The following is a 26345-nucleotide window of genomic DNA, read 5'->3' as shown; positions in this document are numbered from 1 at the left end:
AGGTGATCGACTGGCACAGATACTGAAGTCAAATAACATAGTTGCTGAGTAGGATATGTGATTGGGTAGCATAGGAACTGAGGGTACACAAAACAAATGTTGGGTTGACTAAGTGATCGACTGGCACAGTTACTGAAGTCAAATAACATAGTTGCTGAGTAGGATATGTGATTGGGTAGCATAGGAACTGAGGGTACACAAAACCAATGTTAGGGTTGACTAGGTGATCGACTGGCACAGATACTGAAGTCAAATAACATAGTTGCTGAGTAGGATATGTGATTGGGTAGCATAGGAACTGATGGTACCCAAAACAAATGTTGGGTTGACTAAGTGATTGACTGGCACAGTTACTGAAGTCAAATAACATAGTTGCAGAGTAGGATATGTGATTGGGTAGCATAGGAACTGATGGTACCCAAAACAAATGTTGGGTTGACTAAGTGATCGACTGGCACAGTTACTGAAGTCAAATAACATAGTTTCTGGGTAGGATGTGTGATTAGGTAGCATAGGAACTGAGGGTACACAAAACAAATGTTGGCTTGACTAAGTGATTGACTGGCACAGTTACTGAAGGCAATTAACATAGTTGCTGAGTAGGATATGTGATTGGGTAGCATAGGAACTGAGGGTACACAAAACAAATGTTGGGTTGACTAAGTGATTGACTGGCACAGTTACTGAAGTCAATTAACATAGTTGCTGAGTAGGATATGTGATTGGGTAGCATAGGAACTGAGGGTACACAAAACAAATGTTGGGTTGACTAAGTGATTGACTGGCACAGTTACTGAAGTCAATTAACATAGTTGCTGAGTAGGATATGTGATTGGGTAGCATAGGAACTGAGGGAACACAAAACAAATGTTGGGTTGACTAAGTGATTGACTGGCACAGTTACTGAAGTCAATTAACATAGTTGCTGAGTAGGATATGTGATTGGGTAGCATAGGAACTGAGGGTACACAAAACAAATGTTGGGTTGACTAAGTGATTGACTGGCACAGTTACTGAAGTCAATTAACATAGTTGCTGAGTAGGATATGTGATTGGGTAGCATAGGAACTGGGGGTACACAAAACAAATGTTGGGTTGACTAAGTGATTGACTGGCACAGTTACTGAAGTCAATTAACATAGTTGCTGAGTAGGATATGTGATTGGGTAGCATAGGAACTGAGGGTACACAAAACAAATGTTGGGTTGACTAAGTGATTGACTGGCACAGATACTGAAGTCAAATAACATAGTTGCTGAGTAGGATATGTGATTGGGTAGCATAGGAACTGAGGGTACACAAAACAAATGTTGGGTTGACTAAGTGATTGACTGGCACAGTTACTGAAGTCAATTAACATAGTTGCTAGGTAGGATATGTGATTGGGTAGCATAGGAACTGAGGGTACACAAAACAAATGTTGGGTTGACTAAGTGATTGACTGGTACAGTTACTGAAGTCAATTAACATAGTTGCTAGGTAGGATATGTACTGAGGATACACAAAACAAATGGGTTGACTAAGTGAGCGACTGTCACAGTTACTGAAGTCAAATATCATAGTTGTTGAGTAGGATATGTGATTGGTAGCATAGGAACTGAGGATACACAAAACAAATGGGTTGACTAAGTGAGCGACTGTCACAGTTACTGAAGTCAAATATCATAGTTGTTGAGTAGGATATGTGATTGGTAGCATAGGAACTGAGGATACACAAAACAAATGGGTTGACTAAGTGAGCGACTGTCACAGTTACTGAAGTCAAATATCATAGTTGTTGAGTAGGATATGTGATTAGTAGCATAGGAACTGAGCGTACACAAAACAAATGTTGGGTTGACTAAGTGATCGACTGGCACAGTTACTGAACTCAAATAACATAATTTCTGGGTAGGATGTGTGATTGGGTAGCAAAGGAACTGAGGGTACACAAAACAAATGTAGGGTGGACTAGGTGATTGACTGGCACAGATACTGAAGTCAATTAACATAGTTGCTGAGTAGGATATGTGATTGGTGGCATAGGAACTAAGGGTACACAAAACAAATGTTGGGTTGACTAAGTGATCGACTGGCACAGATACTGAAGTCAAATAACATTGTTTCTGAGTAGGATATGTGATTGGGTAGCATAGGAACTGAGGGTACACAAAACAAATGTTGGGTTGACTAGGTGATCGACTGGCACAGATACTGAAGTCAAATAACATAGTTGCTGAGTAGGATATGTGATTGGGTAGCATAGGAACTAAGGGTACACAAAACAAATGTTGGGTTGACTAGGTGATCGACTGGCACAGATACTGAAGTGAAATAACATAGTTGCTGAGTAGGATATGTGATTGGGTAGCATAGGAACTGAGGGTACACAAAACAAATGTTGGGTTGACTAGGTGATCGACTGGCACAGATACTGAAGTGAAATAACATAGTTGCTGAGTAGGATATGTGATTGGGTAGCATAGGAACTGAGGGTACACAAAACAAATGTTGGGTTGACTAGGTGATCGACTGGCACAGATACTGAAGTGAAATAACATAGTTGCTGAGTAGGATATGTGATTGGGTAGCATAGGAACTGAGGGTACACAAAACAAATGTTGGGTTGACTATGTGATCGACTGGCACAGATACTGAAGTGAAATAACATAGTTGCTGAGTAGGATATGTGATTGGGTAGCATATGAACTGAGGGTACATAAAACAAATGTTGGGTTGACTAGGTGATCGACTGGCACAGATACTGAAGTCAAATAACATAGTTGCTGAGTAGGATATGTGATTGGGTAGCATAGGAACTGAGGGTACACAAAACAAATGTTGGGTTGACTAAGTGATTGACTGGCACAGTTACTGAAGTCAATTAACATAGTTGCTGAGTAGGATATGTGATTGGGTAGCATAGGAACTGAGGGTACACAAAACAAATGTTGGGTTGACTAAGTGATCGACTGGCACAGTTACTGAAGTCAAATAACATAGTTGCTGAGTAGGATATGTGATTGGGTAGCATAGGAACTGAGGGTACACAAAACAAATGTTGGGTTGACTAAGTGATTGACTGGCACAGTTACTGAAGTCAATTAACATAGTTGCTGAGTAGGATATGTGATTGGGTAGCATAGGAACTGAGGGTACACAAAACAAATGTTGGGTTGACTAAGTGATTGACTGGCACAGTTACTGAAGTCAATTAACATAGTTGCTGAGTAGGATATGTGATTGGGTAGCATAGGAACTGAGGGTACACAAAACAAATGTTGGGTTGACTAAGTGATTGACTGGCACAGTTACTGAAGTCAATTAACATAGTTGCTGAGTAGGATATGTGATTGGGTAGCATAGGAACTGAGGGTACACAAAACAAATGTTGGGTTGACTAAGTGATTGACTGGCACAGTTACTGAAGTCAATTAACATAGTTGCTGAGTAGGATATGTGATTGGGTAGCATAGGAACTGAGGGTACACAAAACAAATGTTGGGTTGACTAAGTGATTGACTGGCACAGTTACTGAAGTCAATTAACATAGTTGCTGAGTAGGATATGTGATTGGGTAGCATAGGAACTGAGGGTACACAAAACAAATGTTGGGTTGACTAAGTGATTGACTGGCACAGTTACTGAAGTCAATTAACATAGTTGCTGAGTAGGATATGTGATTGGGTAGCATAGGAACTGAGGGTACACAAAACAAATGTTGGGTTGACTAAGTGATTGACTGGCACAGTTACTGAAGTCAATTAACATAGTTGCTAGGTAGGATATGTGATTGGGTAGCATAGGAACTGAGGGTACACAAAACAAATGTTGGGTTGACTAAGTGATTGACTGGCACAGTTACTGAAGTCAATTAACATAGTTGCTGAGTAGGATATGTGATTGGGTAGCATAGGAACTGGGGGTACACAAAACAAATGTTGGGTTGACTAAGTGATTGACTGTCACAGTTACTGAAGTCAAATATCATAGTTGTTGAGTAGGATATGTGATTGGTAGCATAGGAACTGAGGATACACAAAACAAATGGGTTGACTAAGTGAGCGACTGTCACAGTTACTGAAGTCAAATATCATAGTTGTTGAGTAGGATATGTGATTGGTAGCATAGGAACTGAGGATACACAAAACAAATGGGTTGACTAAGTGAGCGACTGTCACAGTTACTGAAGTCAAATATCATAGTTGTTGAGTAGGATATGTGATTAGTAGCATAGGAACTGAGCGTACACAAAACAAATGTTGGGTTGACTAAGTGATCGACTGGCACAGTTACTGAACTCAAATAACATAATTTCTGGGTAGGATGTGTGATTGGGTAGCAAAGGAACTGAGGGTACACAAAACAAATGTTGGGTTGACTAGGTGATCGACTGGCACAGATACTGAAGTGAAATAACATAGTTGCTGAGTAGGATATGTGATTGGGTAGCATAGGAACTGAGGGTACACAAAACAAATGTTGGGTTGACTAGGTGATCGACTGGCACAGATACTGAAGTCAAATAACATAGTTGCTGAGTAGGATATGTGATTGGGTAGCATAGGAACTGAGGGTACACAAAACAAATGTTGGGTTGACTAGGTGATCGACTGGCACAGATACTGAAGTGAAATAACATAGTTGCTGAGTAGGATATGTGATTGGGTAGCATAGGAACTGAGGGTACACAAAACAAATGTTGGGTTGACTATGTGATCGACTGGCACAGATACTGAAGTGAAATAACATAGTTGCTGAGTAGGATATGTGATTGGGTAGCATATGAACTGAGGGTACATAAAACAAATGTTGGGTTGACTAGGTGATCGACTGGCACAGATACTGAAGTCAAATAACATAGTTGCTGAGTAGGATATGTGATTGGGTAGCATAGGAACTGAGGGTACACAAAACAAATGTTGGGTTGACTAAGTGATTGACTGGCACAGTTACTGAAGTCAATTAACATAGTTGCTGAGTAGGATATGTGATTGGGTAGCATAGGAACTGAGGGTACACAAAACAAATGTTGGGTTGACTAGGTGATCGACTGGCACAGATACTGAAGTCAAATAACATAGTTGCTGAGTAGGATATGTGATTGGGTAGCATAGGAACTGATGGTACCCAAAACAAATGTTGGGTTGACTAAGTGATCGACTGGCACAGTTACTGAAGTCAAATAACATAGTTGCTGAGTAGGATATGTGATTGGGTAGCATAGGAACTGAGGGTACACAAAACAAATGTTGGGTTGACTAAGTGATTGACTGGCACAGTTACTGAAGGCAATTAACATAGTTGCTGAGTAGGATATGTGATTGGGTAGCATAGGAACTGAGGGTACACAAAACAAATGTTGGGTTGACTAAGTGATTGACTGGCACAGTTACTGAAGTCAATTAACATAGTTGCTGAGTAGGATATGTGATTGGGTAGCATAGGAACTGAGGGTACACAAAACAAATGTTGGGTTGACTAAGTGATTGACTGGCACAGTTACTGAAGTCAATTAACATAGTTGCTGAGTAGGATATGTGATTGGGTAGCATAGGAACTGAGGGTACACAAAACAAATGTTGGGTTGACTAAGTGATTGACTGGCACAGTTACTGAAGTCAATTAACATAGTTGCTGAGTAGGATATGTGATTGGGTAGCATAGGAACTGAGGGTACACAAAACAAATGTTGGGTTGACTAGGTGATCGACTGGCACAGTTACTGAAGTCAATTAACATAGTTGCTGAGTAGGATATGTGATTGGGTAGCATAGGAACTGAGGGTACACAAAACAAATGTTGGGTTGACTAAGTGATTGACTGGCACAGTTACTGAAGTCAATTAACATAGTTGCTGAGTAGGATATGTGATTGGGTAGCATAGGAACTGAGGGTACACAAAACAAATGTTGGGTTGACTAAGTGATCGACTGGCACAGTTACTGAAGTCAATTAACATAGTTGCTGAGTAGGATATGTGATTGGGTAGCATAGGAACTGAGGGTACACAAAACAAATGTTGGGTTGACTAAGTGATTGACTGGCACAGTTACTGAAGTCAATTAACATAGTTGCTGAGTAGGATATGTGATTGGGTAGCATAGGAACTGAGGGTACACAAAACAAATGTTGGGTTGACTAAGTGATTGACTGGCACAGATACTGAAGTCAAATAACATAGTTGCTGAGTAGGATATGTGATTGGGTAGCATAGGAACTGAGGGTACACAAAACAAATGTTGGGTTGACTAAGTGATTGACTGGCACAGTTACTGAAGTCAATTAACATAGTTGCTAGGTAGGATATATGATTGGGTAGCATAGGAACTGAGGGTACACAAAACAAATGTTGGGTTGACTAAGTGAGCGACTGGCACAGTTACTGAAGTCAAATATCATAGTTGTTGAGTATGATATGTGATTGGTTAGCACAGGTACTGAGAGTACACAAAAAAAATGTTGAGTTCACTAAGTTATCAGCTGGCACAGATACTGAAGCCAGATAAGATAGATCCTGGGATGAGTTACGTGATTGGGTAGGACAGGTACTAAAGAATTCTATTAGGAACTACGGTTGTTATCATGTTCACAATTTTTTCCTTAATTTTGTATACTTGTTAAAATAGTCTATGCCCACTATCTTGAAACAATTCAATATGTTAATAAACACCTAGGAACAAACATTATTTTCAGTGACCTTACAACTCTTAAGTATTGTAAATTAGCTTGTTTAGGGGATAGTAAACATTCACTAAGTAATCAACTGAATCTGGAACCTAGATTTCACAGTTACCATAGACGACAACATAAGAGCTGGGTTGACTAAGCGATTAATTGGTTCCAGGCACGACAATGAATGTTGGTATAATTAATTGAAAAATTGGGCCGGAATCGAAAGGTATCAGACCCGTCAAACACAGAGAAGCTGGGGTGACTAAGTGATCGGCTGGCACAGATACTGAAGCCAGATAATGTAGAAGTTGGGTTGAACCTAAACATATAAGTTACTTTGACTGAAGAGGGTCTTTCAAACCTGGCTTCCTTTCTTTCGAGAGAACATGACTTAAGATAAGCGGCCTACATTCTTCCTCGGCAGAGACAGTTATCGATTATTTGCTTTTTTCAGTGTAATTTATCGTGTTTTTTTGTGGTACATGGTATATAAAGTTCCGTTTGTATATGACCCACATACGTAATTTTAATTTGTAAACCATGGTATTTCTTCATATTCTTGGTTTAGCATCCAGATCATACGGTGGGATCCGGGAGTTCAAACCCGCCCCGAAAATTTGAAAGATAAACATTGATATTGCACTCCATAGTATTTTGACAGAACATATTTATGAGGTCAACAATTTCTGGAAAAAGATTCTTGAATGCCCCTGGTTTTGAAACATACTATATGCTTCCTAAACCACTCATTTTATCAGACCCTCCGAAATAATTGTTTATATACTCCACTGGAAGCACACTAGGAGCTGAAGAAGTCTTTGCCTCGTGAACGAGGTACGACGTGACTCTCCCTTCTATCTGCCATTTGATTTGTGATGACTGGGCACATCTCCTGAAGAACCATGGAGCAACTAGAATTTGGCAAGGACTACTCACCGACCAACTGGCTGTGAAATAAGGTGGGAAGAGTAGGTATACATTCCCATCTGATGGATCCAAAATGACAGTTTGGGCTCTAATTTGGTCCAGTGCAGAACACACATGAAAGACAAAGAAAAGGAAAAAAAATTGGGTAGATAATCTAGGAGGTTTTGATAATTTTTTAATGTAGTAAGGCCGATATTTATGTTTTCTCGTCTCTTTCCAACATGTGCTGGAATGGAATTGTTTAAATATAGTATTCAAAGTAAGATAGGGAGGATCATGGGAATAGTGGCAACGAAAATTTTGATGAGGATCTCACCAATTTTGCAAACGGAGAAGGTGGTATTTGGATCCTTTTCCCGGGATTCTGTAATCTTAATCTTGGCTGAAATAGTTTTTAAAATGCTAACAGTTGAACTTTTTATAATTTTCTTCGCTCTTTCAGCCAATCTGAAGTTTTCTTTTATTTATTTACTATAGTACCATTTGTTTAGTGCATATATCTGGGTCCATAATTAAAATTTCACTTTATTTTTTTCCTAGCGATAAGTATATTAAAGGCAGCATCAGAAACCTTTCCGCAATGAATGTCATCAGAGGAGTTAAGTAGAACTATAAGCTTTAGGGACCTTGTAAAGTATTATCCAAAGTTTATACTCATGTTGCAGTTATGTTTTACAACGTGTATGCTTAAGTTGCTGTTACGGCTTAGTTAATATTTTATAAAAAATTTTTTGTTATTTTCATACATGATCTATTATATTTAACCACTTCATTTTTTTTCTTTATGGATTTTTCCTCACCTTTACTTCGGTTGGTGTTGTTTGAAGGCTGCAATGTATATTTTCCCTTTATTTACCTTTCCTATTTCTATTTTATTTTATTATAATTTTAATTATTTTATTGTATACTCTTATAGAGTAATCCTACTTTTATAACAAGATACATTTTTTTCAATTTTGCAAAGCTTCCGACTCATAACTTATTACATTTTTGGTCCATTGCAACTCCGACTCTATTTTGGTCTGTATAAAAAAAAAACATTGATGATCCTGGTATTGACTTACTGCAACAATGGTATACACAAGTTTTGTTGGTCAGTGCATGTTTCAGTTTCAAAAGGGTTTATTGCACATGATAAAGGAATATTATATATGTAAAAGAAGATACTCTACAATTTTGTAAATATTTTGGGATAGATTTTATTATATAGTTGTTCTTTAAGGAATTTAGTGTTTTTTCCCCTCCCTGCCAGGAAACACCCTGAAATGCTTATTTTATACTTCGATTTATTTATGTAATAATTCCATCGCAGCCGATAAAATATTGTTGTTTTTTTACTTCAAACGTTTTTAAGTGAAAAACAATTATGTTACCCGTCACTGGCGTCTTAAAGTCCGGATTCGCACGTTTAAAATAGTTACAGGATCTTAGTTCAAAGGCATATGTGCCAAATTATTTTCGTTTTAATGAATAGTATTATCGACTTTAATCATTCCTTAGGTTATCGTATAAGTTAGGCTTAACATATTTAAGAGATTTAGTCGTCCTTTAAGTACCCAGTGTCAGGCATGATCTGGCGATCTTTCGGTCAGCTTACCAATGACTGACGATCTATATGCCTAATTTGTCTGTCTAGGGAAGATGGTATGGTGTTAGGCCATCCTACGTTTACAGTTGCTCGATGATAGCTGTTTAAATAATAATACAAGTAGGCAGTATTTTATCCGTTATACTGACAAAAATACAGAATCCGCCAAGACAAATAATTTTTAAGATTTATTTTTTATTTTCATTTAAAATTAATATTATCATTGTCCATTCATTGTATTTCCTCATGTTGGGTATTCTTTTGTATAATTGATTTTAAACATACATCTCTAACATAAATCAATACAATAAGAAAATATAAAACATTGTATGAAGTATTACATGGTCTTCTACCGAACTATCTTCCGTGTGCCTGTGCTTAAAGTCTCGCACTATTTAAGCATCTGACATTTAACGTGCTTTAACGAGGATGCCTTGCCTCAAAAATTCTTCCCTGTACAACGTACACGCCGAAAGTTACGACCAGGTTTATTGTATATCATTCATCAGGTTATTTTACAGCGTTTATTTAAGTTACGCAACAGTAAACTAATTTGTATTGCTTTCTAGCTTAACCATTTCTATTCATTTGTATTTTATTACTTTATCATAATAATAAATGTCTACGAAATCCTTAATGTATATTATTTCAGTTCCTTTGTCCAGAATGTATTTTTAATACCTGCGCACTTTTGTGTTACAATATGTAATTCATTTTTATGCTATTTTAATTTATTATAAACCATACCGATTATACTCTATATCGAGTTGTGTCTTTTGCACAGGATGAGGGCAGGATTGTGGGGATATGCCAGGTCAATACGCGAAGGTATTTCCATATCCTAATAAAATCATATATATTACTTATATATAATATTATTATATAATTATATTATTATTATTTAAATATTATTATATATTATTATTGTTATTTATAAATAATAAATAAATATCCTCCCTTGACTCCGGGTGCACCGTAGAGTCCATTGTAGTAGTTAACCGAAAACACAAGAAAAGTCAGTTAATCTTTTACTGTGAACTCATGCTGACTCCAACTATTGTATTTATTGGATATTGCCTCCTCACACGATTTCCTGGTTTGGATATATCATGAAAAAAACAGAAAACAAAACATAGATTGTACAAGGTTTTATGTAGGTTAGGGAGACCCGGCAAAGTTCACGTTTATACTTCGGGAATATTAAAGAGACATCGGATAAGAAACTTAGCTCCAGCTTTTGAACACCAAGGCAGCTGAGTAAGTTGGGGTTGAAGTAAACAGGATATTCCTGGAAATTTTCCGTCGTTCAGTGATACAAACACTGAAAACATTTGTATCACTGACGATGGCAAATGTCCGGAAAATTCCTGTGTCCTTTACAATCATTCCATCGTCAAAAACAAACTTCAAACAAGGAATTGGGGTTAAAGTATGTCAGAAGGTCATGGACTAGTAACCATACCACCGACTTAGCAGTCAATTAGGGTCTTCGAAGGATTATCTAAGGCGATATCAAAAAGGTCAAATTTTAAACTGGAACGATAATCTTCGAAGCCACTCTCCAGTTTCACTACCTCTTACAATTGGGGTTAAAGTATGTCAGAAGGTCATGGACTTGTAACCATACCACCGACTTAGCAGTCAATTAGGGTCTTTGAAGGATTATCTAAGGCGATAGCAAAAAGGTCAAATTTTAAACTGGAACGATAATCTTCGAAGCCACTCTCCGGTTTCACTACCTCTTACAAGGAGTTCAATTTACGCTACTGCGTAGCCAATATTCCTAGATAGGTTTATGAAAGAACCGATTAATCAGATTCTAATTTAAGGATAAACAGGGACGTTGCCTTTCCAAATCATCCTACAAAGACAAAAGTCAGTAGCTGGCGTCAATCTAAATCTCACCGGACTACTGGATATCTCCTGTCAACAAGGATAAAATGGCATTTCAGGAACTTCATGAAATTCTTCAAGTCATTCTGGAATATTTTAAAACAAATAAATGATGGTGATGAATGTTGTTAACTCCATTTGTGTTCCATGTTTTATTTTGCTCCTTGACATCTGCTTGAATTTTTGGTCTCTGATCCAGCTAGGTAAACCCCCGTAAGGACACACTGGGATGAACAGGGGGTAGTATTTTAAGGGTTTAGTATTTTAAATATCAATTAGTTTACCATAAATAAATGGTTATTTTATATTCCAACAGGTTATCTAGTTCCATCTTTTATTTTCTCTTAGTTTACAGTTAATTCCGCATACTTTCAGTACACGCGAAATTGCGAGTCTCGTAATCAAATATTCAAGTTTAAGGTATTTTTAAAGATCACTCAATAATAAGGTTATCAAATACAAAATCTGTATGATATTGTAAATTTTATTGTTACGAGAAATAATAAAATTAGCACTTTCATCGTTTTATTTTCAACTTGAGTTCATTACTGCCCAAAAAATAATTGACACTATCATTTTTTTATTAAAAGCATGTGTTACTTGTGTAACTTTCTACAAGAGTTACTCAAACCGGCGTTAACTAATATTATACAATTAAAAATTAAGGGTAAATGCTCTAAATGCAGTGCATAAATTCAGTCTTTGTGTATTAATACTAACCTGATACGTATTAACAAGGTAGGAATTTCCAGGGTAAATTTAGAATATTTATTTCCGACGAAAACGCCCTTGAAAATATCGAACTACTGACTGACGTAAAACGAACCTTTTTGTACCGTAAAGCAAGACATTCTGCAAATACTACAATTATTTTACTTTCCAATGTGATTATTTTTTAAATTATTTATCAATCACGCGTGTGAATTTAGTAAATGTTTATTTTACGAGGCATTTTCCTCTTTAAATAGTGTGTACTGCTAATTGCAAATAATAGGTAACATACTAGTAGAGGCGAATCAAATCATATATCCATAAGAGTTTGATTGGTCAAATATATATAATATATTTGGTCTTCCTGTTAATATTTTTATAAAGGCTATAAACATTTACCAAACCCACTAGTAAATGTTTTGTCTGAAACTAACCCGACATAATCAATTAACCACTACTTAACCTGAATACAAATAAACGACGACGGACGACACAACGGAAAGTGAGCACTGAGCAACTTCGACATAGAGATGATAAAAGAAAAAATTCAACAAGACCGCGAGACAAAAATATATGCAATTTAATCAGAGTATTCAGCAGCAATTCATAGAGTATGTAAAACTACACTAAAATACAAGGGACTTCTTAATTTTTGTTGTTGACGACTTGCAACTTTAACACGGAGCCGTTTATTTTACTATTTCAGGCTAAGGAATGAAGTAGGGATGGATTCTATTTAGCCTCAATAAAGTTATCTCGAATTTTAACATAATGTTCTGAATCGTCAAGCATACGGAAATAAAGAAACTGTCGATTCTTATAGTTACAAGAGCCGCAGGATAGTATCACTTTAATTTTATTTGTAAATTTAACATTTTATATATGACGTAACTAAATTATTCTTATTTCCCAAAAATAGTCTACTTTAAAACAGTAAAATGGAAAGAACTCCCTTAGTTCACAAATGGCTACAATATATATATATATATATATATATATATATATATATATATATATATACAAATCAAAAATTGTATATATATATATATATATATATATATATATATTCGTTTAGTAATAAATGTTTAATAAATATATAGTTTAGAGTAGATCTTATTAAATTATTGAGATATAATCTAGTTTGCTACTTATTGGCCGCTAACCAACTGTAGTGCTTAAATATTTTAGCATAGATTATGCTATTATCAAATGTGTAACACAGTATTAGCTTACCTTAGTTTTTGAGAGTTTATTCCTCAAAAATGGCTTTTATATAAATCTGTAGACTACCCATTTTTATTTATTTTGGTTGTATTAACAAACTGAAACTTTTTGATAATTAATAACCTCTTTTCATGGAACTTGTTTTACTTTTTTTTTTAGAGTCCACTTTTTAACACCTACAAACGCTTTGTAACTAAGAGGGAATAATTTAACTGTTTTTTTATATTTTAACAGTTTTCCTGTTTTTATTTATTATAAATAGTATAAACTATCTACTATATATTTTGCCAAGGATGAGACGACAGGATGGTGAGGGTAATGATAGGAAGGGAGGACGAAGCCAGATCAAAATCCGAAGGTGTTTCCGTATCCTCCCTGAATCCTTGGGGCTCCAAAGAAGTTGTTGGCGTAATTTACTGAAATCATAAGATGGGATCAATCCTTTATTTTTTATTGTGCATGACTGTCATTAATGCCTTATTAAGGGTTTATTCCAAACTAATGTTATCATTTCATGCACGAAATTGCCGTGAATCCTATTTATGGGATAATTTATATTAACCAACGTCTCTAAGGCATAGGATAAAATTTGCAGGCATGCAACAACTTAAGAAGAACATTAGACTTATTTTAAAAAGCTAAATATTAACTTTCATGTAATTAATTGGTGTCATAATTAATGAAATAATATACAAGAAATTTATTTATGGCAGATTATTCTATGATTAACACTTTACAAAGTTCTGTTTAGTTATAGGTCACCCGTTTAAACCCAATGTTTTACACATATTATCTGTATTTGTGTCCCTGGTAGGTAATGCTGTGTTTTTATTTTTATGGGTTATTATTAAGTGACGTATATAAGATTAGGAGTGCCGATGGCCGAACGGTCTAGGACGTTGCAGTTTGGGGTGAGTTAGAGATAGCGCAGGTTCAAATCTTGTCTGTGACAAGATTTGAACGTTTTATTAGTTCCAACATTGTACTGTATGGACTTTCCCCCTTGTTCTGTTTGATAAGATCCTCGCACAGGTCAGTGGGTTATGAGAACGGACAGAATAAGGTATAAAAGGGGCTCACCTTCTCCTTTAAAAAATCATAGCTGTGCGAAAAAAATAATTTAGTTTTCGTGTCAACGTATTCTTAATTTGGATTTGTAATAGTTCACTGGCAAAAAAAAATCATTTTAATTTTGGCTAATGTCCGTAAAAACATGTTTCCTTCATAAATGAAATTAACAGACTAATACTAAGTTTGGCTAATACTAATTATTAGCAGTGATTTGGTAGCTAATAATAAATATTTATTGTTTTATTATAACACACGTTTTTTTGTGAGTATGATATTAGTTTACTAGTTGTCTTGAAGATTAATTACACCATATTAGCCCATTTTCACTTTGCTAACGTAAATTATGGATTTGTCCCTCATACTATTTTTTTGTAATTTAAATATCTATTGATGATTTATTTTACTCAAAGTAGTGGAATGTGATTAAGGTCAGTCAAAAAATGTATCATTCATTTATTATTTTTCTTTTGTCCAAAGTTCAGGATTTTAATGCCTACGTACTTTTTACAAACACAGACAATATTTCTTTTTATTTATTATAAATGGTATAAACTACTGATTTATGTTTTTCTTAGAAGGACGTGATGGGATGGCGAGGAGTATGATGGGATATGGAAGAAGCCAGATATGCTTCAATCAATATGCGAAGGTGTTTCCGTAGCCTCCCTGAACTCTCGGGGCACCGTAGAACGCGTTGTAGTAGTTGACTGAAAACATAACACATAGTCAGTTATTGACTGTTTATTTTAATTTTAGCCTGTTGCCTTGCAAAGTGTTTAATGTCTCTGCCACTGTCTATTTCCTAATGCAACGTCACTAGTTTTGCTTTATTTTTAGCTGATCCAATAAGAGAAATTGGTTATTGGGGCCAATTCCCAAGCGCGAGAGAATAACGTGGATCGATCTTAGTTCCAAGAACTATATTTGAATGTTTATATAAATTCCATTACATGTTCTCTGACAGATATTGCGGGAAAAAGTGATGTCCTCCGATTTCAGGATTACGTTCTTCTTGTGTGAAAGATAAAAACTAAAATCCTATAAATGTTATACAGGCATTCATATTATACCGGAAACGCACACAAAGAAATGGCTATGGATAGTCCGACTTCAGGCCTTTACTCCACTTTCCTTAAAGTTTTCATAGCAATGCCTGAAATCATGTAAAAAAGTCTGAATTCAAAGAAATGTCTTGAATATTGCATAGACATTCATAGGTTCTAAACACAACAAAACTGACTACACGTAGCTACCCCTTTGGCCTTATCTTGAACATGCAATGATTACAAAGTGGTCCCAAAGACAGGAATATGTATTATCTCCAGTATTAAGCTTATCTCAGGACTGGTTGAGCGGCCATTTACAAAACTGACTACACGTAGCTACCCCTTTGGCCTTATCTTGAACATGCAATGATTACAAAGTGGTCCCAAAGACAGGAATATGTATTATCTCCAGTATTAAGCTTATCTCAGGACTGGTTGAGCGGCCATTTACAAAACTGACTACACGTAGCTACCCCTTTGGCCTTATCTTGAACATGCAATGATTACAAAGTGGTCCCAAAGACAGGAATATGTATTATCTCCAGTATTAAGCTTATCTCAGGACTGGTTGAGCGGCCATTTACAAAACTGACTACACGTAGCTACCCCTTTGGCCTTATCTTGAACATGCAATGATTACAAAGTGGTCCCCAAGACAGGAATATGTATTATCTCCAGTATTAAGCTTATCTCAGGACTGGTTGAGCTGCCATTTACAAAACGGACTTGGAGTTCGTTCCAATAACGTACGATATATAAGAGAACAATTAATTGTTATTTGTGTTTAAATGTTTGTTAATAGCAATTACACCTCATAAGCTGGTCTCAGTATGGAGAATTAATTATGAGTAGCATATCTGGAGTGAGAAAAAATCATGTATAGTTTGAGTTATTTTTACAAAAATTTATGGATTCTAAATATTGTTAGGGTTGTCTTAAGTTGTATATTCAAGATAATTCTATTCTTCCTAAATAAATTCACGGTATACAGTAGTCTATAAAGGTCTTATGTTGAATAACATTTGCAAGTATCATTGAGTCAATAAATATATTCTTTTTTAATCCAATAGGTGACCTCGGAGAGATCCTATTTCATGGACTTATCAATACTTAGGACTTCTTCAGTTTAGTTCAAGAAAGGTGATATCGATGTCTCCAAGGACCAATCAGGACCAATTACAAATGTTCCAAAAAGGTGAATTATTGAATCGAGTGTACTAGTTAGTAATTTAAAGGTCACATAGCAGGACCTAAAATCAGATTTGTGAAAATATCTATTCACCACAGTATTAAATACTATGGTTAACAGATATCACGGTGTATGACCAATGTATTAGTCTGCTCTCAAAGTAACTTGCCATAAAGACCTAAAAGATTTATATTAGGAGTATGTTTTCCAACTAAGGACGTGAATTTCCATGTACTTACTGATGGGGTTGCAGGCTCCATTTTCACACGTGGTTCCTCCACAGCAGTCACACAGCCCGAGACCGCACTGAAAGATTACATTCGGTTAGTAAAATCGATGATGAGTAGACTAGTATCATATTAATAATAATATATGTATTTATCAAGGTGGAGTATTATATTATTGAGAATGTAAGTATTCGAGATTGTGTTCTTGAATGTAACGTATAGTTGAAAAGAATAAAGGTTGTTCATGAATTCTCATTGGACCTCTTGAGGTTTTCCACAAATTATTCCAACTACATTGTGGGTAATCCATTGGCTGTATGCATTAAATAACAGTACAGCATCCCCCTAAGTACTTTGTGTGTTAAGCCTTTGCAGGTTATGGATAGTCCATATACAGTAAAAAACCTTCCAGGTGACGGACAAACTCAACAAAAGTGCTAACTCTTCCATGAAGATTCTATAGTCCTGCCTTCCCAGCCCACTACGGACCGAGAGATTCAATGTGATCCTAGGAGCGACGATGCGCAGTAGCCTACTGGTCATGTGGAGTGGAGGGGGAAGTCGCGACCTCAATCTGTGAGCTGCCTCCCCTCCGTCGCCGCTCCCCCCACCTTGCCAGCTACGATTCCCCTCTAGAAGAGCACACGGAATCTCTCGGCTTGTACTTCATGAAACATTTACTCCACCGGAATGAATTAATGGAGTCATTTTTGCTAGCTCACACCAAAGCACCCAAATATTTCTCTAGGTTTTCATACATTGTAATGTTTCATTGCTCTCTCAGGCATCTGTGATCTGATACCCTATAATTAATTTTGTCGTGTAATTATCTCAATAGGTGTTTTACTTTTTCACCATCTGGCGGAGGATTTCACCACTAGTTGCCAATGCATTAGATAAAATCAGAAAGGAAAGTTACCCGACCCCATTCTTGTAAAAGAAGGTAAATTACGTTTGCATAGAATATAAAACCTCATTTACAATACTTACAGTGTAACAGTTTTGTATATAATAATTTGCAAGGTATGGTGTTGGCTGACAAAATATACCCAATTGGTATTCTAAAGTTCATTTTACTAAATAAAAATACTGCTAGTAAGCTAATATTCCAAAATATTACTGTTGGTTGGACTATAGTATGTATATATATATATATATACATATGTCCACCTCATAGACAGAATTTTGGCTGGAGCAATAGTTTATATCGATGTAAATAGAACAATGGTTAAATGCCTAACTTTCTCAGTCGATACCATTACGAATGTTTGTTTACCCTACTCTGAGAAACTGGGGCTCCTATTTACGACAATAGCATTTTTATTACTTTAGACTTATTTAGGAAAAACATTCCACAGTACATTTTTACTGAACTCCCCAAAAATTGAACCGTGACCTTTAGTTTGAGATCGTTGGTGCCTGTTGGTTTAGTGGCTAAAACCACTTTTGGAGAATAAATCAAAGACTTATTGCTTGCTCTGTTTGGAGTAAGTATAAACCAGAACGGGATTTTTACTCCATTTCTGATATCAAATACTGGATTCAAACTCAACTAATTTTATTTAATGGGTCTATTATAAAAATCCTTTTAGTAGTGTTTCATAGTAAATATTCTAAGAATTCATCGTCAATACATTTCTAGGGCATCACACCTTTTTTATTCTTTTTCGTCCTGTTATAGGTTACAGCGAATTTCTGGACATCTACAGCACATTCTTTAGCGAGTGAAGCGGATCCTGAGTATGATAACCTCAGATCATGATCAATAACAATTTTCTTTGATTAATGTCATAGTTATAGAGTGATTCGCGGTGACATCAAATAAAACTTATATTTTTAATGTAGACATGACGTCATCTGCATTGAATCATTGGGTGTACTTCTTTCACACGTCATAATATTATGGAATCACAAAACATTTTAAAAAGTTCCTGTTAATCTGTTCCTCAACCCTGGTTAGATCTTTAGTAGATTTTAGTGTGTAAGTGACGTAAACCGTCCGTCACTTGAGAGTTATTAACCACAAATACTTACTCTGGACCCTGCTCCACAGCAGTTGGGCTCTGGGTAGGCGTATGGTAGTGCTAGAGGGTTAGCCACAGGTCTGGCGTAAGGGTTGGGTCCGGGGTATGGAACGGCCTGCACTGACAGCAAGATAGCTGACAATAACCCTGGAAATAAATCAAAACAGTAGTGAAATGAAAGGGAAAATGTCTTTATTAGAGACAAAGATAGTCCTCTCTACCACTTTACCTCATAAAAACTTAAACTAACATATATCCATTTATAACTAAACATAAATCAATTTATTTAAATTGTATATTACATGAAACTTAGCTTAAGAAACAAGCATCAATCATTAATATAACTTTGTATACATATTTACACTACTATTACAAGACTCACTCGAATTCATTCAACTTGCCCATTCCATTGCCCCAAGTACCCCATTCATTAGCTGCCAACCGCTATACCCCCTGAGCCCCCAGCATCAAGGCCCTGACCTCCGCCCTCAGCAAGCGCGCTTATCGATGGCTCTGATGTTTACAGGTAGAGCATTCCACAATCGACAGACAGAAACACTGTAAACGACTTACTAAAGGTAGTTGTCGATTAATTGGAATAGATACTTCCTTGTACTTCGTTCACTTATTTCAGACATAAATTGGAAGTTGTTCTATAGATAACCGGGACAATTTGTATTTGAAAGAGCGTGCAACAGAGTGAGTGAGTGAGAGTCTCGAAGATCTTGCAATTTTAAGATATATAATTATTTGAAGTAGGGCGTTACGGGATTATCACCCCCAGACGTAGTGGTGATCCGGGGCGAGAGTGTAAATATTATTGTCAGTAAACCATTAATAGTATTGATAAGGCACTAGAAATTTACACAAATTGCACAAATATATGCAGTAAACGAACCACAAATTAAGAAACCATGTAGTAATCTCACATAGTTCTCTATATTATTAATAATGACTTTGCAAATATATGTGTTAACTTCAGATTTATAGTTTAGTTACGATTTAACAATATTTATTATTACTTTATATACATTCAAAGGTCAATTTATTCTTGTAATTTAACGAATATTTTTATATAAATTAAGAAAAAAAGTACCTTCCTCAATAGAGGGAAGAAAATTGGCTGCTGAGACTGTAATATAGACATTAAAACCAACCGCAAAATAGGCACACACAAAAAATCGTTTCGTGAGTCTAGTACTTCCTCTAATCCATAAAAGTGGATAAAATTTTAGACGTTTTAAAACTCTTCGTTCTTATGCGGTTTCATCCTATATCAATGGCATTATTCATTTATTGAAAATCCTAAACCTGTTTAAGAGGGAACATACCAAACCTACTTGCAAATTTGTATTGGCTCCCTCGTGAATGGAAACCGCGACTTTTCAGTTAGAGAGCCACAGTTTTTTCCCTACCCTGATGAATTCTAATACTAATATTATAGATTATCCAAAAAAACGGAAATATAGATATATGTGAAGAAATGGCGCAAGGGCCAATATAACAGTTTAGGATAGGAGGTACATTACCACGAAACGGAGAACTCCTTAGAGGTTAGTCATCGCATAATACAATAGCCAGGGGCATTTCCGATTGGTACTTTCGACCTCAGATCATGTTTCAGATCTTCCAACTTTTCTGACGTCAGATCACGTTTAAAACAGGTGGGAAGTATCGTTTTGATTGCTCCTGGTCATCATTGAGGGCTTTTATGGCGCCTTAAATATAATAATAAAACATCCCTTGAGGTACCGAAATTGAAGCTCAGATTACGTAAGCGCTCTGTGTAAGTAATATTCCTTATTTCTAAGAACATATGTGCTTAATTCCTTTTTTCCAAAAGGGTTAACTGGTCGCTTTCTTCACAGTGCACTATTTTCCTAGTGCGCTTTTTTTCTTGACACCAAAATTATAAGTTGGAGAATTGAGATATAACATTGCATTATTATTTTGTAACGGAAAAGCTAATGAGCCGATAAACAAGCAAATTTAATTTAAATTAAACTTCGAAATATAATACGCTTCATTTATCCAGATTGTCATTTATCCTCGGGTTTTTCGAATATGTTTTACAAAGTGGAGAAAGTTTTTTGTTATTTCTGTTGGATTCCAGGGAGATTTGTTTTTTAGCTAACACAATATGTTCGGCCACAGAATACAGTGTACAATATAATAATAACAATTGTAAATGTTTCAGTATTGATAACTGTAAATTATGAAGATTCAAATAATCGGCTCCAGACCAACCATAGCATCGGTGTGAGAATCGGAGTAGGAATTGTGTCACAACTTGGTTTTCAGCGGTAACAGAGAACAGAAGAAACGATTCAGGTATTGAACAACTAAAAGATGACATGCCTCATACTGATGTTTTAATAACCATTCGATAAAAATACTAAACGTATAATAAAAACAGCCATTCCTATGCAAATGAGTAAAGTAATTATTATTTTACCTTAAAATAATAAAACTTTGTTTTATTTAGACCAAAGTTTTATTTTGTATGCCATTTTCAGTAGTGCGTCACATCCTAAGCGTTAGGATTGAAAGTTTAGGGTTAGGTGCACTTACCCTGCTTTTGGACTGTAAGGAAGGATTTTAATTTCTATTAAAAAGAGTATCCCTGCTTTTTCTGCCTCGGTTTTACAGTATTTTAGAATTCCAAACACCTATTCTTATTTTGACGGCTGGGACACACTAAATGAATACACGCCTATGTAAAATTTCTACGTCACTTGGCAGCATAATTTTAACGTTTAAAGTAAAGTTTGATTTTTGCTACATTTATTAACCAAACTTATAACTAATTTCTAAAGTACAAGTGGATTTTGTAACTATTTAACTTCATATTGTTGAGATCCTTGATATAGCATGTGGTCGTTAAAACATTTTTTCTGTAAAGTACCACCAAAGTCCCATATATATCACATGTCATTCTCCCCCTCTGCGCTCCCACAAAAAATATTCTATTTTTAATTTTATTTATTTTTAATGTGAACGAAATAGAAGTGTTCGTACAGTTTTTACAATGGCTCCAATAGTTATTTATAGACTAACTAAATTTTCGAACTTCATCTCTATATAGAATGCAAAGCCATAATCACTCACTAATTACTTATTCTTCAATTCCCCGATACCCCAAAAAGTTTAAATTTGGAACACGTATGCCTCATGACTTAGAACAAAACATTAAAGCATTTTAATAAATCTCAAACATTCATAATGGAATTAAAAACCCTTGAATATCTACATTTTGTTTTTCAACTACCCAAAGTTCTAGAAAGATAAAATTTGACACATACGTGGCTCATGAGGCATATAAAAAACAAAAGCATTGTTAAGAAGGACAACCAAACATAGGGGGTGAAATATGGTTGCAACCCTTAAAAGTAAACTATAATTGGTTTTCAACTTCACGCTCTCCTGAAAAGGTGAATTTTTATATAAATTTTTATTATGATCTTAGAGAGTGCCGGCACAATAAATACCTTGGATAGAAAGTAGATTGCAATGGCCGAAAGTAGACGCTATTTACCAAAGAAGACCAATGTGTGTATATATGGTTTCTTTTATCAGGGTAAAAATTCATCCTACCATGGCATCGAAAATATCTTAAACCACAAGTAAATTACTAACGGGAAGTACACATTTTAGCCGAAGTACGCTTTTTAGACCAACATACGTATAAAATGTTTGATTGAGGCAACACGGCAAACACTGCACTGCACCGGAAATAAAACAAAAAAATGAGATGCAATGGCCGAAAGTAGAGGTTTTCTTTAAGAAGACGTTTTAGATCTATGTATGTGTATATTTTTTTTATCGTGGCAACCGAAATTTCCGTATTTTCACTCTTTAAGCTATGACCCTATTATGAGAGTTCATATTTCAGAAACCGAAACTTCTACAAGAAATCTTTAATTACAAATTAGAATGAACGTTTATTTAAAAATTGTTTTCAAAATATCCCAAATTCTTATACTGTGTTTACAAATATTTATATTATGTGTGGAAATTTTATACAGTGAAAATCCACGCACCGTTTCTTTATTTAAGTTTTCTTATTTCTTTTAAAATATAACTACTCAATTAATTGATCCGCCATTACACAGAAAACAAAGATAGTAATAATAACAATTTGATGAAAACTACGAGAGTTGAGTAAACGTCAGTTATATACAAAGTTCCTCAACTCCTGCATAAGAGAACACAGGATGTTTAATTTTAATGTTTGCTTGAAAATATGTACTGGACGATATATTGCTTGGAGACGTTAATTCAGCTTTTGGAGTTATAAATAAAAATTAAAAATAGTATGTGTTGTTCATGTGGAAAACATAGATTCGTAATATTCTGATAATTTGATTCAAAATCAAAATTGTATATTAAGACAGATAATACTCCTCTTAACTCTGTTCCTTAACGCTTTAGACTGATATTTATTGACATAATAATATAGAACCTAATTGCCCTAACTTCGTCTATCAAAATAAAGAAATCATTCATTAGTTTTTTGGGGAAAATTGCCATCCAGCGGAGCACTGTTTGTAAATAAGATAAGATGGATAATTATCTTAAGAACTATAACAACTCAACGCTTAGCGGTCTAAAACATCGGACATTGGATCTGAGTTAGAGATAGCGCAGGTTCAAATCCTGTCTGTGACCGTAGCACTTTTTCTTATCTATCATATAACTTATACAGCATCGACTCTCCCCTTTATTCTTTTTGATAAGATCCTCTCAAAGGCCAGTGGCCTATAAAGCAAATAAGGTTTAAAGCGGATTGGCTCCTCCCTTTAAAAACCCCCGTTTAAAACCATACAGAACAACTCTCTGAGCTCTCAAATTATTTTTGGGATTTCCAGGATCAGACATAGTTTGCACAAGACGATTACACGGTTTCTTTCTACCGTTGTCTTTATTTTTAAATAAAATTTTTAATTTAAACTCATTTTATGTTTGCAGTTAATCATTCTATGCCTACTCTAACTGATTGCCTCTACCTATCAATAATATATTAGACTGTAGGAACTCAGTTCTTAGGTACTTGTACCTCTGTCATCTACCATCATTTCGTTATTAGGGATTTGCTTTTGCAAATAACATCTTAAATTGTTATAATGTTGCTTTCTAGTTCCATATCCTCGTAAATATTTTAAGTTTTAATTCACAACTTCTTCTTTGAAAGAAACCACGAACAACCTCTGTGTCATTTTATTATGACGAGATGCACTTCAGACTTTGCCACAATTTTCAACTTCGTGCAAGTCCTGAATCCACCGCCCCGAAACAACCACCTCTTCCATCTTGGTTGCTATGCATGAAAACTCTTCTACGAATCCCACGTTGGAGTGTCATCACTTCAGTGAATTCGTTTGGTACTGAATCCACCGCCCCGAAACAACCACCTCTTCCATCTTGGTTGCTATACATGAAAACTCTTCTACGAATCCCACGTTGGAGTGTCATCACTTCAGTGAATTCGTTTGGTACTGAATCCACCGCCCCGAAACAACCACCTCTTCCATCTTGGTTGCTATGCATGGAAACTCTTCTACGAATCCCACGTTGGAGTGTCATCACTTCAGTGAATTCGTTTGGTACTGAATCTACCGCCCCGAAACAACCACCTATTCCATCTTGGTTGCTATACATGAAAACTCTTCTACGAATCCCACGTTGGAGTGTCATCACTTCAGTGAATTCGTTTGGTACTGAATCCACCGCCCCGAAACAACCACCTCTTCCATCTTGGTTGCTATACATGAAAACTCTTCTACGAATCCTACGTTGGAGTGTCATCACTTCAGTGAATTCGTTTGGTACTGAATTCAACGACCTTATATAATCCATGTACTGTCACTCTTGACAGTAAGCGTCGCTGTCCCTTAGTTTTCTATTGTAAAACTCATACTTTACAATACATTATCGTATTTGTTTTTTAGTATTCTAAGTTATTTTGTATCAAGGAAAATTCCACGATATATTCTTTTGGATGTAAATTCTTTTGGTTATGCATCAAAATTATTGACTCTCAACAACCTTTTTTCTAAATAAAAACACCACAATATTTATGGCTCGACAGTTGTAGTGTATTTAATGTGTCATTATTAACAACTTTGTAAAGATTTGAAGTTGGAATCTTTTATTATTGCATTTATAGAAATCGATACATTAGTAATAAAGTGCAAGATTCGAGAATCCTGAACTATAAAATTCTGACTATAATTTGAATTATTATGATTTTTATTTCATCCTTACATTACTTAACAATTAAATAAAAGAGTTTTAATTCACTTGAAACTACATCATTCGGTTTTTCACGAAACCTTCGTGTTCATGTCCACGTCATGGCTCTTAAAAATGGTTGCTTTCTGTTCGTTCTATAAATATAATATTTATAACAGCATTTATGATAAATTTCTAAAGATGTTGTTATTATTCAATTTGCTAAAAGACGTTAGTGCAAAATTAAAAGAGTCTTTAAAAGTTAAAACGGAATATACAATGTAAAATTGAATTCAATATCTAACTTTACATTTTATTAATTTAAAACAAACACTCCAATGAAATGTGGGTCTGATGATGTGCTCATTGAGTATGAAAGGCCTCACAGAAATAAAAAAGTATATTATTGGAGTGTTTGTTTTAAATTAATAACTAATTCCAATAAGAACAGAGCTTATAGAATGTATCTATATTTACACTTTATTTATTTTGGAATGTAATATACAGTATGCATTTAATAATATTGTTTACATCTTTTCTTCTCCACTATACACATATTAAGAAAATTATAATTCCATAACTACACAATATGTAAACTGTAACATATATATTACATAAGTACATCTTTAGCTTTTCTCATTACTAACATGAATATTGTCAATATCTTTAACTATTTTCAATGATCAACGCTATCGTATTCATGATTACCCACTAAGTATTCATTTATTTATTTATGAATTAAACAATATTCTGTAAATTATGTTATCACTTACCGAGGTATACTACAGTGGACTGCATATTGGATGTGATACCGATTAATTGTATGGCAACCTTACAAATAGTTTTATAATTTATTGTTTGCTCTCTTTTATAACAGTTCGCCTTATCAGGCCGCCGTACTGTATATATTTGCCCTAGAATTTCTCTCACTGTCCTTATCAGCGATTTCGTTTACTTTGTAATAAATATTGTTCTGTTTCCTGCCTCACTGCATATGCAACAATTGGAGTCTTGAACAGTCTTGTTTGCTATTTTTCTGGATGTTGTTTGGTGAATCTCACGCATTTCGAAAAACATTAGTCACCAAAAGAAAAAACTAACACTGGATTTAACTGTAACAAAGCACAATTCCGAAATATATATATAATAGTGGCCTAATTACATTTTTTTATATTTATAACCATCCATTCAAGGGGAACTTATCCTAGAGTTTTTAAATAGTAATTTTCGTATTATCCAGCGGAAATAAGCTCTAGTAGTTATTGCATTACTATCTGGAAGTTAGATTTAATGTTTTTTATACTTCAGAGGTACAATTTCCTTTCCTAAGACTTACATATTATGATTGTAATGCTTTTGTAACAAGCAATTAGAAAACACGTTTTTATTAACTAAATTAGAGTTTTTTATTTAAGTTGGAATTTTAAACTTTTACAATGGTCCTCATAGATGTTAATGGCCATGCGGTCATGTTATATACATTTTTGTAAATTCAATTTTACAGGATTTTTACAATAAAACAGTTATACTAGAAAGACACGTCGTAGTCACGTTACAAAT

The 26345-nt window shown here is 35.1% G+C and overlaps 1 protein-coding gene across 3 annotated transcripts in view; it reads right to left on the bottom strand.

Moving 5' to 3' along the window:
* LOC124366182 (cardiolipin synthase (CMP-forming)) overlaps window positions 1-25671 on the bottom strand; it is a 42018-nt gene extending 16347 nt beyond the window's left edge. Inside the window, exons 1-4 of one of the 3 annotated variants that reach the window (XM_046822544.1) lie at window positions 25559-25671; window positions 18565-18701; window positions 16543-16609; window positions 13213-13413 (exon numbers count right to left, since the gene is read on the bottom strand). In XM_046822544.1, coding sequence (XP_046678500.1) covers window positions 13343-13413; window positions 16543-16609; window positions 18565-18701; window positions 25559-25583 — 300 coding nt within the window. In that variant the 5' untranslated portion in view covers window positions 25584-25671 and the 3' untranslated portion in view covers window positions 13213-13342. Of the gene's footprint in view, window positions 1-13212; window positions 13414-14507; window positions 14776-16542; window positions 16610-18564; window positions 18702-25558 lie in introns of those variants that run through there. The other 2 variants (XM_046822545.1, XM_046822542.1) reach the window with 2 other exon arrangements.
* Window positions 25672-26345: the final 674 nt, after the last annotated feature.

The sequence above is a fragment of the Homalodisca vitripennis genome, chromosome 7 (genome assembly GCF_021130785.1).
Source record: "Homalodisca vitripennis isolate AUS2020 chromosome 7, UT_GWSS_2.1, whole genome shotgun sequence".
Classification (NCBI taxonomy): Eukaryota; Metazoa; Arthropoda; class Insecta; order Hemiptera; family Cicadellidae; genus Homalodisca; species Homalodisca vitripennis.
This window is presented reverse-complemented; position numbering and strand designations above follow the sequence as displayed.